The 14,235-nt window shown below is 37.7% G+C and overlaps 1 protein-coding gene across 3 annotated transcripts in view; it reads right to left on the bottom strand.

The window, feature by feature from the left end:
• Positions 1 to 14,235, bottom strand: part of LOC127622163 (calcipressin-2-like) — an 83,463-nt gene that overhangs the window by 18,177 nt on the left and 51,051 nt on the right. For 2 of the 3 annotated variants that reach the window (XM_052096136.1, XM_052096137.1), the window contains exon 3: positions 735 to 908. In XM_052096136.1, the coding sequence (XP_051952096.1) occupies positions 735 to 908 (174 nt within the window). Of the gene's footprint in view, positions 1 to 734; positions 909 to 13,307; positions 13,551 to 14,235 lie in introns of those variants that run through there. The other variant, XM_052096138.1, reaches the window with a different exon arrangement.

Below are 14,235 nucleotides of genomic sequence, written 5' to 3'. Positions count from 1 at the left end.
ATCTGCAGACTTTGCAACACCCAAGTAAACTAGATTGAAATGCAGCTAATCCCAACTATCATAATGCATCTATTTGAGAACTGTTCCTTTCCAGCCAGTTGATTCACCCCTACTGTACAGTTGTGGTGTAATCCTGAATATGAGTTAATTTCCTGCACACACAAGGGCTTAGAGACCCTGGCATCATTTTGCTGAATGATTGCGATGAGCATGTTGTATGATCAAATGGTAGCAGCTCTGTTGTGCACTGTGACCCTATGTAGAGGACAGACTACCTAATGTCTCAATATGGCATGAGGACAACAGTGAACCAAATAATAATACATAGTTTATACTTTAAAGAGCAACGTAATATAGTCTCTAAAGGGTTGCTTAAAATAGTGCATGCAATCAGAAAGCAGTATGTTTTAAGTGTCAAAAAAACAAAAGGGGTGGCAGGATTTTTGCATTTCTGTATGATATAGCTGGTGGTGCAATTCAGTTTGAAATTAAGTTTATTTAATCAATTCAGACTAGGAATACCATAATGCCATTTGTCATGTGTTTAGTTTGTATTCTTAGCCATCTGTTGTGGTATATGTACACCTACATGTGCTTGCATTAAAAGTTCCCTTGTTAAGAAAAAACATCTGCTCAAAACAACATTTTAATGCTGTCAAGTTAAATTTTAGGCCACTTCACTGTTGTGTGATGCATGCATACTGGTGTCTTAAGTCACCTTAGCCAATTCTCACCTGGGCAAAGTAGAGTTTCAGTTTTTTCCCTCTGAAAGGCGTCTCGTGCAGCTCTATCCTGGCACTTGCTGCCGCTTTGGGATTACTGAAGTTGATTCGTACACGTCGAAAGCTTTTAAACTGCTGGAACATCACACCTTCATCGTATGCAAAGAAGAGCGCCTCGAACATTTCCTAAAAGACAAAAATAAATAACGAAAATTAACAAGGCATAAATATTTAAGTTCTGTCCACCAGCAAATGCCGAAGTATGAATAATGCATGTGTCATCACAGAGGTAGTTCAATAGTTCAATTCAATTTTTTTTTATTAAGCCAGAAACAAGCGAAGCATGTTCCACAAATATCAGTCTTATCAGGGCCATGAGAATTTGATGATGAATAATGTCAGCACATCACTGGGTGAATGAATGTCATTGTATTGTTTTATAAGACAAGAGCGCTCTTTGGACTAGGCACGCCTGAGAGGACATCCAATGAGCTCTGCTAGAACTGGACCCTGTTGGAGAGACAGATTGGCTAAATCTGTTATGACTTCATATTAATTTCCTGTGCAGGCTGTGCAGGAGAGGAACTGATAAAAGCAATTCTTTCTGCAGCTTGTCTCTCAGTCCAGCTGGGTCTGCCCTGTTGAAAAGACCAGCATTGCTGAGGAGGATACAGCTGCAGGCAGAGCTCCAAACAGCCAGAAAAGATACAGGGAGCCCCTAACCTAACCCTTTCCCAAACCCAAACCCTAACCCTAACCGTGAGTGGAAGTGGAGTTTTGGAGTTCATGCAACCCCTTTTTTGAGTAACCCCACCCTCTTTTGGAGATTTGCCTGCAGCTATACCAAATTGGAATTGCTGGCGATATGCATAGTTATTTCTGTGGTGGCCACAAACCTCAGTAATCAACGGGTCGATAAAGCTACGTGCAAATGTCTGTACTATAAAAATAATTATGCAGGTAGCAAGCTACAAACATGTCAGGAAGAGCATCTTCAAACATTTGATAGTAGCTGAATTGAAATAAAAAACAATTACCATGTAATAAGATTTTACATTATTGTCCAGTTTACATTGGCAGACTTGCAGCATCACTGAGCAACATGTACTTTATGTGCATTATGAATTGCGGTCTGACACATTCCAGAAAGCAGTGATGCAAAATATCAAGCTTTTGTAGCTAGAAGCCTTCATAAACTGTACTTGCATAGAGCATGTTTTTAACTACATATGGTTTGCTTATTAGGTAAATAAAACCACACTGTTATGAAAATCTCCATCTGAGAAGCATCTGAAATAGAATTTCTGGAACAGAAACACCTTAAACTGATTACTGTTTCCAAAAAAGAAAGCGTCATCTAATGTGTGTAGGCTATCACATTCCTGATTTCATTGTTCAACATAGCGAGGTATTTAATGTGTTATTTTGAGAGACCTGTTAAAACGGCTAATGTTTCAGTGTTAGTTTGCATTGCCTTTTAAAGGCATATGAGGGCACCACAAACACGAAACCCTCAAATATGACCTTAAATTCTCCAATGTGAGAAAAAAAATAATCCACAAAATTAAACTATTATATCCAGAACTAGAAGGCTTGTCTTAAAGGGTTAGTTCAATCAAAAATGAAGATTCTGTCGTAATTTATTCACCCTCATGTTGGGTAAATGACTTACTTTCTTCTATGGAACTCCAAAGGAAAGTTATGGACTAGCCTCAGCCACCATTTACTTTAATTATATGGAGAAAAGATGCAGTGAAAGTGAAAGGTGACTGACTGTGATTCTTTCAAACATCTTCCACGTAAGGAAGAAAGTCATATGGGTTTATAGAAGGGTCTGTCTGCGTCCTGCAAGAGTACTACAAGACATGCCCACTACAAGTTACCCCCACCCCTTCAAATAACCAGCAAAATGGTAGAGTTTGCGACAGTTGGATGTCACATTCATACACTGTGATTGTTTTATTTATTTGTAGTACTGCGGCAACCCTACACCTATCCCTACCTCTAAACACAAAAGATTAAAAATGTTAATGTTTGTAAAATTATTAACTATACAGCATCTTTATAGTTCTATTGAAAACAATCATACCACTGTAGCACTAGGTGGCAACAGTACGTGGATATGCTAAGCTAAAAGGCTAACCGGTTAGCATGTGAACTAACTGGAGCAAACAGAACAGAAAAATGTTCCATCATTTATATCTTCGGTTTAATAAAATGATATATGACATATCATTTAAAAGTTATTCTTTGTCATAGTTAGAGTACATAGTTGAGACATCATGAATCATACATGGATTTCATAGGATTTTCCTCAGCCAAGTTTTTTTCAGCCAGTAGTACTGCTTTGAATTTCAAGGTGGCGTTACTTAGAGTGGGTGTGCCATGTAGTGGGTGTTCCTAGTAATTTTGCCAGATGCAGACAGATAAACTTGCTCTAGGGGGAGGGTCCTTGTAATATTGTAAGTTGCTTGGGATATAAGTGTCTGTTAAATGTCTATTTACCATCGATAAAGATAGAGTGTGGTCATTGATTCACAATACACAGAATCTAAAGTCATCACTTTTTGTATCATGAAATAGTGAATGTGCATCATAACAATGTCAAGAGACAGAGGCAGATGAAAAATTAGAGGCTCTTGCTGGTACTCTTTTGCCGAGACAGATGTATCGCTGAGCTAGCTCTCTTCCGTAAAGTCAATTCACCAAACATCTTGTAACCTGTCACAATCTGTGCAAAAACTCAGCATATTCCTTCAACGCTGCGCCAAGAGGAAGTGTCCTTGGAGATGACAGCTGTGGTTTTGTCGTGTTCGCCGCATGTCAGGATGTGAGGTGTGTATCAGCAGTGACAGCTGGGCCATCTCTGAATGACTCAGCAATGGCAGGTGACACCAGATGAGTCCATGAGAGTATTGAAGTGCATATGTGCACATTTTCTATAATCCGCTGTCTTACTCAGCACTTCCCTGACATTTTTCAAGATGACGAATGTGTCCAGAGCTAATTAAAAAAACAGAATTGATTGTGTTTGAAATGCAGAATCACAGGACATACTGTACTTCTGATGCATTGTGCCTTAAAATATAATTTTTTTAACATTGTTTAGAAAAATTCAGTGACTTAAATGAAGGAACCATTTTTAGTCTTGCAATTTTTGTGTTTACGTTTGTCCACAATTCAGACCAGGTAATCTTCAGTAAAAGTACCACAACAACTTTTGAACTAGATTTGGACATTTTCTGTTACTGAGAACTTGCTGCCATCATGCTAGGGATTTACTAAGGTGTTCTAATTGTTGTTTAGCATTTTGCTATTTGGGTGATCTGGGTGGTTGACAGATGGGTTCTCACTGGTCCAAATCAAAAGAAACCACCCCCAAATCTATGATACAGTATTCTTGTCCCTACACTGTACGTTTCGGGTCCTCCTTTGAAGTTTTAATCCTCCAGGCAAAAATCCACTCGCGTGGAAATTTAATAGCACATATCTCAACAAGTCATACAATTCTAGGTACCATTTATATTCGTAGCACAAATGGTGAGGGATGTGTTATGCGCATAAGTTTAATACTTAGGGATAGTGGTATAACGCTAAGTATGAGCAATAGCAATGGTGATGCTCGCAAGCACCACTAATTATAGCTGCACATAACAAAAATATACAACATCTGGGTCACAGCCAAGTGTAAAACGTTTATGAGCATTATACTTTCTATATTTAGCATGTCATATTGATGCCTAATTAACAAATCAATACAGTAACACATTTTAAATAGAGGAAAGGTGGTGGAGGTAAACATAGAAGAAGGATTATTGTCGTTTTATTGCCATGAGTAACTCAATAGCTGTATACATTTCCTCACCTCTCTTAGACTTTGAAAGTTGTGGAAAACAAACTTGCATTCCTTTACAAATATGGACACCAAGATGACAGGAAGAGGATGCAGGGTTATGAGGAGTGGAATATATGGCTTTCTAAAAATACTCTAAATCTAATCAGAAAAGATCTGTGGAAGTGGTGGGCATGTCGAAAGAATATGTTGGGGCTTTAATACAGCTATGCAGAGCACAGTGAGGAAATTGTGGTAGAACCAGATTTTTTCTGAAAGAAAGTTAATTTGATATGGTTTATACTTTCAATTTAGTCACATATCATCCATATGAATAATTATTAATATTATGCTTCTGTTAGACCTTTTTAACAGAATTCAGAGTATTCAAAGATTGAATAAAAAACAAATTGGGTTAACAAAACACTAATCACTAGTATTTTGTGTAATAAAACACATTTAATATTAGGGCTGTGAATGGATAAATTTTTTTTTAAACTAATTAATCGCACAGTTTTCTGTGATTAATCTTGATTAATTACGGTTCACAGTACATTAAAACAAACATTAAATTATAATAATAACTATATTTACTTGATACTTTGTCTCAAAGAACTTGAAAGTATTGGTTAATCATAATTTTTTTGCAGATAGAGTTAATTAGTCACAGTTTTACAGATATAAATCTGTTATACAAGTATATGTATAAATACCATAAATTCAGTGGACATGCTGTAATAAAAGTTGGGCAAAATCATCTGGCATTTTCCATTGGACTTTTTAAATAATAAGATCAAATGGGAAGATTCGATTAATGTCTATTATAACTGGGACATGTGTCAAGGATAATGAACAAGCGTGCACTGCTCCACACAATCAGTTTCTGTGCTAGGATGTTCAGTCGAGTCAAGCTTGTACCTCCTGGAAATTTAAATATAACTTTAGCCACAGGAAGTGGAGAAAAACATTAGTGAAGTTTCAGGAAGTGAAAAAAACCCAACAACAATGATACTGCATTAATTGCGTTAATTTAAAAAAATTCATTAAACAGTCAACTATTAATTGCAGAAAATAACATGTTATTATAACACAGCCCTGAAACACATAGAAATGCTCTGAGCACGAATGCCTTCTTTTCAGCTATTATAGTAAAAATTGGCATGTTTCCATATAATGTCTAGAATGCAGGGCCCGCTTTGTGTCCAACTCTAATTTGCACTTACATTATTATTGACTATCAGCCTTTGTTTGAGTAACTAAAGAGACAACTAATTGAGTAGAAATAATTGTTTGCATCATGTGTTAACCTCATTTTGACAGCTATTAGTACATTGAACACAATCTATGGAAAACAAGATCCAACATTTAGAAACTTGTTTGTATGAGGGGCCTGGTTAGCTCAGCTAGTAAAGACGCCGACTAACAACCTTGGAGTTCACCAGTTCGAATCCAGTGCGTGCTGAGTGACTCCAGCAACCATAAGTATCCTAAGCAACCAAACAGGCCCGGTTGATAGGGAGGGTAGAGTCACATGAGATAACCTCCTTGTGGTCGCTATAATGTGAATTATTTTAAAAGTAATCTTATTTTAATGGGAAAATAAGAATTCACTCTCGGTGGGGCGCTTGGTGAGGTGTGTGTGGATGCTGCGGTGATGGCATGAAGCCTCCACAAATGCTATGTCTCCGTGGTAACACGCTCAACAAGCCATGTGATAAGGTGCGCGGATTGACAGTCTCAGACTTGGAGGTAACTGAGATTCGTCCTCCACCACCCGGATTGAGGTGAGTAACTACACCACCACAAGGACTTGGATCACTTTGGGAATTGGGCATTCCAAATTGGGGAGAAAAAGGGGAGAGAGAAAAAAAGGGAACTTGTTTATATGGAGGTAAAGTTGGCTATTCACAAAAGCACAAAGAAAGAGCAGACAGAAATGTCTCCAGTTCTCCATTGAGAATCTCACTGGTACTTTATCTTCATTGAGAACTGTGTTCTCCTCAGAAGAAGGCTTTGTTCACAATGCAGTAAAAATCAGATTTTTTTTTCTCAAATTCGATTCTTTAGACTGACTGTTCAAACTGAAGGCTATATGTGGACCGATTAGACTGTTTGCTGTTCAGACTGCAGTCACATTTGCTAGAACATCTACATTATTTGTCATTGTAATGATGCAAACTTATGAATGTTCACTATATGTGAGTGTTTATCAATGGATGTTTGTCATGTGGGCATCCAAATATTAACATTCTTCAAAGAAAATGGCTTAAAAATGGGAGAGGTGGCATAAGCAATGTTTATTGTTGCTAGAGTTTACAACTGTCCGGTTTTGCCAGACATCCCGCATTTTATCCCACACAGGATGAGCCTATTATTTTAGTGGGTAGCGAAACATCTCTCATTGAAGGCTTTCGTCCCAGATTGAAGCATAAAATGATTTTGAAGAGCACCCCCTTCCTGTATTAAAACGCTTATAATGCTCAAGCGTTCCTTATTCGTGTGAGACATTCAACCTCATCGCGCTGTGGTGGCTTGCATCTTAGCGTATCTCTTTGGGTGAGTAAAGCCAATGTCTGTTTTATTTTAAAAGAGGTTTGCACTGCTTTGCTGCCCTGTAACATACATTATACTCTACATGACATGGACGCGTTCCAATCAGAAGAGATTCTCATACTTCAACTTCCACTGTCGGAGGGCTCACTTTTTAAGTCATTTTTATTGAAAATTCTCTTGTAATGATTTTACAGCATGGCCATCATTATTGCTTTCCATTCGAAATGTTCTGTGAAGGCATTGTTTATGCTGTTTGGAATGCAATGATTTTCCTTTCCCAACTGAGGCCAGCTATATTCTTCTACTTTTGATTTTACAGGTGTAAAATCAGACTTCAACAAAACAACAGGCTTGCTCTTCATTTGCCACCACCTTGAAATACATTATGTGAAAACAGCAACTGGTTAAAGCAGTTGGCTTCAAGTGCTCTGATTTAAAGAGGTGGAACTACACACTGATTCAACCTGGTGCATGCTGGGATAAATGTCAAGAATCAGCCATAACGTTGTCAAGACGAGGTCATGCTGGATATGGAGCTGGCTACATACAATCTTCCATTGAGTTCTCAACCACAGCCTCTTTGCGAGGTCTGATAATGACTAAATACTAAAAAAAACAGGGTAATTATAGTGTACAGTAAAATTGTATGACAGTAAGAACTCAAACTACAGTAATTTTACCAACTTGTTGTCTAAAAAGTTTTTCTCAACCTCATTTTTGTGTGAAACCTTGTGGAACACAAGACCTAAACTAAGGTAACCAATTGGACCTCTGTAGAAGTAGACTCCATATTTAATTTGATATGTCTATTATGATATGAAAGTTGTACAGTCTATTCAAAAGGTCCTCGGTCACATCCAATTTTCACAACCAATGGAGGTGAAATAGGATAAAACAGGGTAAGTTTTATAAGAAAGAGCGGGAAAATAATTAGTTTTCGAAGCTAAGGTAAAGACAAGCAGCCATGTTGTATGATCTCAACTGACTAAAGCATGAAATTACTGCACTTTGACACACTCAGTTACCAGCTTTACACTCGACAGCTAAAAAGACCATCATTGATAAAAGAGGCAGTAAAAATAACACACAATAGCCCAGTGACACTTCCCTTAATTTAACATAGATTGTTGCTTGTGTGCCAAGACAAACCTAAGCAACTGTGTCAAATGACAATACTAAGATGATAACATTTAATTAGAAAGGAATGAGTGGCATTTACATCTAGAAAAAGAGAGGTGCTATGCTTTTTCCACTCCTCTATGAGGGTGGTGTGGTATGCATTTGGGCATTTAAGCAATTACAGCTGCAGCCAAGCTGTGTTTACGGTGCACTTAGTGGTATTAAAACGTTCTTAACAGGGGGTTGGGGGGTGGAAGAGGGGAAAACACAAACTGAGCCTAACCTTATAACATTGATCCTGAAATGAATGTCAAATTGAACAGTTCCCTGCTTTTAATCAAGACCAGATCCTCTGCTTGCTGGGAGATGAATTAGCATCAGACCGGGAATGGGAGAGGAGAGTTTTGCATGGAGACACTATTCATCTCAAACAGATCCAGGCCAGATCCTATTGAGTTCTTAATTTTTGTGTTCTACTTTGACATAATATGACGAAATAGCAACAATAAAACTCTTTAAACATGTAACATTAAAACAGCACTATGCTTCCCTTAGGAATACAAATATAAAACAGCAGAGATGAGTCAGAGTTAGATATCAAACTTTCGTACTATCCTTGACTCAGGCATGGAGAACATCTGAAAATAAATATTACAGCGGTAATGGAAATGAGCAGAGAGGTAATCTAGTGTAACACAGTAAAGTAAACAGCCAGGGGTTTAAAAGACCTAACTTCACAAAGCACGCTAACGGACCGCCCACTGGCCGTTCGTTAAACATCTTATGCATAGTGGACATATAACTGGAAAGTTCTTTCTAGACCTGAAATTTGGTAAACTGATATGACAGGAAATAGTCTCTGTGCTGCAATGCCGGAGATGACCTAATAGGAAGCAGGTCACCTCTGTGACACCCAGAGAAAATTAAAGTGACCTCCTGACTTGCAATGTTCCCTGCGAAAAGCAAATAAATGTGGAAAGCCCAGAAGACCTGCTGCTTTTCCTGCTTTTACTCAGCATTTTGGTTGATCTGAACCACAGTCCAGTCACAGCACAGACAATAAGAAATATATATTCTTATGCCTATACTGTATATATATATATACATATACATTGTTTTATAAATCTTTTTTTTTTTTAAATAATAAATCTTTTTTTATAAATTATTATTTATATATATATTTACACCCTGTACACAGGATAAGCGGTTGACGATGGATGGATGGATGGATATATATTTAAAATGTATAATATATAAAAATATATATACACTCACCGGCCACTTTATTAGGTACACCTGTACATCTATTTATTTGTGCGATTATCTAATAAGCTAATCGTGTTGCAGCATTGTAATGTATAAAATCATGCAGATATAGTTCAGGAGCTTTAGTTACTGTTCACATCAACCATCAGAATGGGGAAAAAATATATGATCTCAGTGATTTTGAACATGGCATGATTGTTGGTGCCAGACGGGCTGGTTTGAGTATTTCAGTAACTGCTGATCTCCTGGGATTTGCATGTGCAACAGTCTCTAGAATGTATAGAGAATGGTGCGGGGGGAAACAACGATCAGTTCTGAGGACTAATATGCCTTGTTGATGAGAGAGGTCAACGGACAATAGCCAGACTGGTTTGAGTGGTACCCGGAGAGGTCTTCTGCTGCTGTAGCCCATCCACTTCAGTGTTCGACGTGTTGTATGTTCAGAAATTCTTTTCTGCATAGAACTGCTGTAAAGTGTGGGTTACTGTCACCTTCCTGTTAGCTTGGACCAGTCTGGCTATTCTCCTCTGACCTCTTTCATTAACAAGCTGTTTTTGCCCACAGAACTGCCACTCACTAGATATTTTAGACTCTAGAGACTGTTGTGCACGAAAATCTCAGGAGATCTGCAGTTACAGAAATACTAAAAACCAGCCGTCTGGCACCAACAATCATGCCACAGTCTAAATCACTGAGATCACATTTTTCCCCCATTCTGATGGTTGAAGTGAACATTAACAGAAGCTCCTGACCCATATCTGCACGATTTTATACATTACACTGCTGCCACACAATTGGCTGATTAGATAATCACATGAATAAGTAGATGTACAGGTGTACTTAATAATGTGGCCGGTGAATGTATACTGTATATACAGTATGTATATATATATATATATATATATATATATATATACAACCCCAATTTAAAAAAAGTTGGGACAGTATGAAAAAAGCTAATAAAACATGATGTGATTTAATGTGAAATGTGAATTTAAAGCACTACAACTGCACATTATATGATGTTTTTCCTTGTGAATTTCATTGTTTTTTGAAAATGTCCAGTAATTGAAATCCAGTAAGATGATTGCAACATGCTCCAAAAAAGTTGGGACAGTCGAGTGTTTACCATCACCATTTCTTCTAATAACACTTATTAAACATTTGGGCACTGAAGACACAAGTTTGTTAAGTTTAGAAAGTGGAATTTTCACTCAATCGTCCATTTTGTAGGTCTTTAGCTGCACAATTGTACGGGGTTTTTGTTTCCGTATTGTGTGCTACATAATGCGCAACACATTCTCAATTGCAGAGGGTCAGGTCTGCAGGCAGGCCAATCTAGCACCTGCACTCTCAGCTTACACAGCCATGCACTTGAAATCCGGGCAGTATGTGGTTTGAAGTTCTCCTGCTGGAAAATGCAGGGACATCCCTGGAAAAGATGGTGCTGGATGGCAGTATATGTTGCTCCGAAATTTGTACATATCTGTCTGCATTCATGGTGTCCTCAGAGATGTGTGAGTTCCCAATGCCATGGGCACTGACACACCCCTGGCCCATACAGACACTGGCTTTTGGACCTGGCACTAATAACAGCTTGGATGTTCCTTTTCCTCTTTGGCACGGAGAACACAACAGCTTTGTTTTTCAAAAACTTTTAAATGTGGACACTTCAGTCCAAAAACATAGTTCCACAGTTCTACTTTACATCTAAGATGAGACCGAGCCCAGAGAAGTCGGCAGCGCTTCTGTACAGTGTTGATGTAGGGTTTCTGCTTTGCATAATAAAGTCTTAACTTGCATTTGTGGATGTAGTGGCAAGTGGTGTTGACTAACAAAGGTTTACTAAAGTAATCCCAAGCCCATGTTCATGATATCATTACAGATGAATGATAGGGATCAAAGATCACGTGCATTCAGAAATGGTTTTCGTCCTGCCCTTTACACACAGAGATTTGACCAATTTCCTTGAAACTTTTAACTATATTGTATATACATATACTATATTCTAACTATATTTAAATATATAACTGTACATGTTCAAAAAACAATTAATTTCACAAGGAAAAACATCATATAATGTGTAGTTGTACTTTACATATAGCAAAGTGTGAATATAATTTATAAACTCCTCCCTTTTGTTTTAATTAGTATTTTTCGTACTGTCTCAACTTTTTCAGAATTGGGGTTGTGTGTGTGTGTGTGTGTGTGTGTGTATGTATGTATATATATATATATATGTATATATATATGCTTGTATTCAAAGCGATTTACTGTATAGTGCATTCCAGGTATATTGTACATTTATATTAGTATGTGTGTTCCATAGGAATTAACCCATGACCTTGGCGTTGCTAGCACCATTCCAGCTGAGCTACAGCAACATTATGCTTCCATTATGTAAGCCAAAAAATTCCTATCTATTTCTGGAGAGATGGAGCATTGAAGCACTGATAGTCATCTTAAAAAAAAAAACCTTAGCTCCTGACATTTCTTCCATTCTCAGAAAGGAGACACTATTAATATTCTCATCACAGTACTATGCTGTCAGGACACACAAGATATGTCAAAGATCCCTCTAACCCCCACTCTCCCATATTGTCAGCATTCACAGAGCTCTATTAAATATTTACTAAACAAGAAAGTACAGTATAGAGAAGTCCTCGAACAGCCCTAAATACCTTTTATGTCACTAGTAAAAAAGCTGTTGAGAAAATATTTTTCTGATTCCAGAGCAGTTGCAAAGGATGCAATTATGACTTGAATTAAAAACCCATCCACATAAAGGATAGGGAATCAATAATGACTGCTGGTGTCTGACAGGGTGAGTGATGTGGAAAGGTGGTCAGTCTGCAGGGGAGTGACGCACTGAAGATAAAGTGTTTTTTTTTTAATGAATGGTGTGTGGCATCAATAAAAGAGATGTCACAACAATAATAATATGACTCAAAGCAAACCTCCTCCCAAAAAAGCACAATCTACCACTGAGTGCAAAAATAAGGCTCCAACAAGATCATTAGACAGAAAATGCAATAAATTTGAAATGATATTATATTATAAGAGATAAAATATTACAACTCAAATTCTAATTCTGAGATAAATGGAGAAATGGCAAGAGTACTGTAAAAATTCAATCCTGTTGAGAGTACATATGCCAGACAAAAAAGTACTTACAGTAAAGTACATAATGCTGTGTGCTTCTTTGTTCTGAATGACCCATATTGAAGCTTGCTAGGCTGTTATACAAGTGTTTCCTACCCTTTGTTATCTCATGTACCTCAAGAGCCCCATCAGAAAGCCTCAAGTACCCCTCCATCAACTCCAAACCAGAAATGTTTTCATTTTAAATAACACTGCTTACCATTCAGCATTATCTTACATTTTATAAAGGTGGTCATTATTAAAATGATTTACTTTCATGAAAGTAAACAAAAAACAATATTGTGAGTGAAAAACAGACATAGCTTCTACCACTTATGAGACACCTGATCTGATCTTACCTTTCACTAGTTTTAACAGTCCTCGGGAAATCATATACAGTCGTAACTTTTTCGAGAAAGACCTAACTGTGAAATTAATTCCAATTAAGTCAGTACCACCTGGTTGGAAATCACTAATATTACCAGTGTGCTAGTCTGTTATAGTTTCTCCTCACACAAATATTGTCAAAACATTGTAAATCTTTTTTATTAGTACTTTAGAAAAATGAATAACACTGTAACACTGTCTCAAAGTCTCTCTAAATCAGCTATACAAAACTGTAGCCGTACATACTCCAAACAAACATGTGAGTTAGGTTGAAATTCCTGCCCTACCTTGACCTTTTGATTGGTGAACACCTCTACGTCCACCGCACAGGCGATGAGGGTGGAAATACTACAGTCCACGCTCCTGGAGGGCATGCTGGTTTCACTCAGTGTTCAGCTCAGCTCCTGAGTGTGTGTGTGTGTGGAGTCTGTTGGAATGCTACACTGTGTTTGGATGAGCTGGTGTTCTGATCTTAAGAGCTTGCCGTATCTCTGATACAGTGTGTGTGTTCTCAGTAGTTCTGAAAGTGCAGGAGGGCAGGCAGCGAGCGAAGAATGAGCCTCCCCCAATCTCTTACTCTCTGTGATGACATCACAGCCTCTCTTATGAACGCTCGCTTGCACTTGCACAAGCCAGAGCTGCATTTTTTTTATTTGTACACTATCTCTGGTTCCCCTCTTCCTCACAAGTCTGTCTTCTTGCTCTCTCGTAGCCCTATTATGCAATCAAGATTCAACTTTGTATAGAAATGTAAAAGTGCAAAGTAACAAATATGCCACTATTGAACAGTATACATGTGTGTGTATAAAAAACAAAACAGTCTTGCTATGTTGTATAGACCTACGTAAGAGTACAGTAAGCACAGATGTTACAGTAATTGTGGACATTGATTGTGGCATGCAAACCAATTTCTCTTCTTTTTTGTTGAGATTGAAATCACTGTAGATCTGCTCACATTAGGTCGAACTCTTTGATTCATAATATGATCTATTAGAGACTCTCATATTATTTGAGCATCTTCTGTGTCTTCTTTACTCTACTCTTCCACCCTGCTGTCCTCTTTCTCTCTGCTTTCCTCAACTCTTTCAATGATCACCCCTTAAAGAGTTGAGAAAACTTTACTGTTTCCTCATTATTTATTTCTCATATTACCTCAGGTTGCACCTCTTCTGACTTGTTCTTCCTCTTTTTCTTCCTTATTGAATTTTCATATTT

This window comes from Xyrauchen texanus, chromosome 28, assembly GCF_025860055.1.
Source record: "Xyrauchen texanus isolate HMW12.3.18 chromosome 28, RBS_HiC_50CHRs, whole genome shotgun sequence".
Taxonomy (NCBI): domain Eukaryota; kingdom Metazoa; phylum Chordata; class Actinopteri; order Cypriniformes; family Catostomidae; genus Xyrauchen; species Xyrauchen texanus.
The sequence above is the reverse complement of the archived record's forward strand: the minus strand, read 5'-3'. Positions and strand labels throughout refer to the sequence as shown.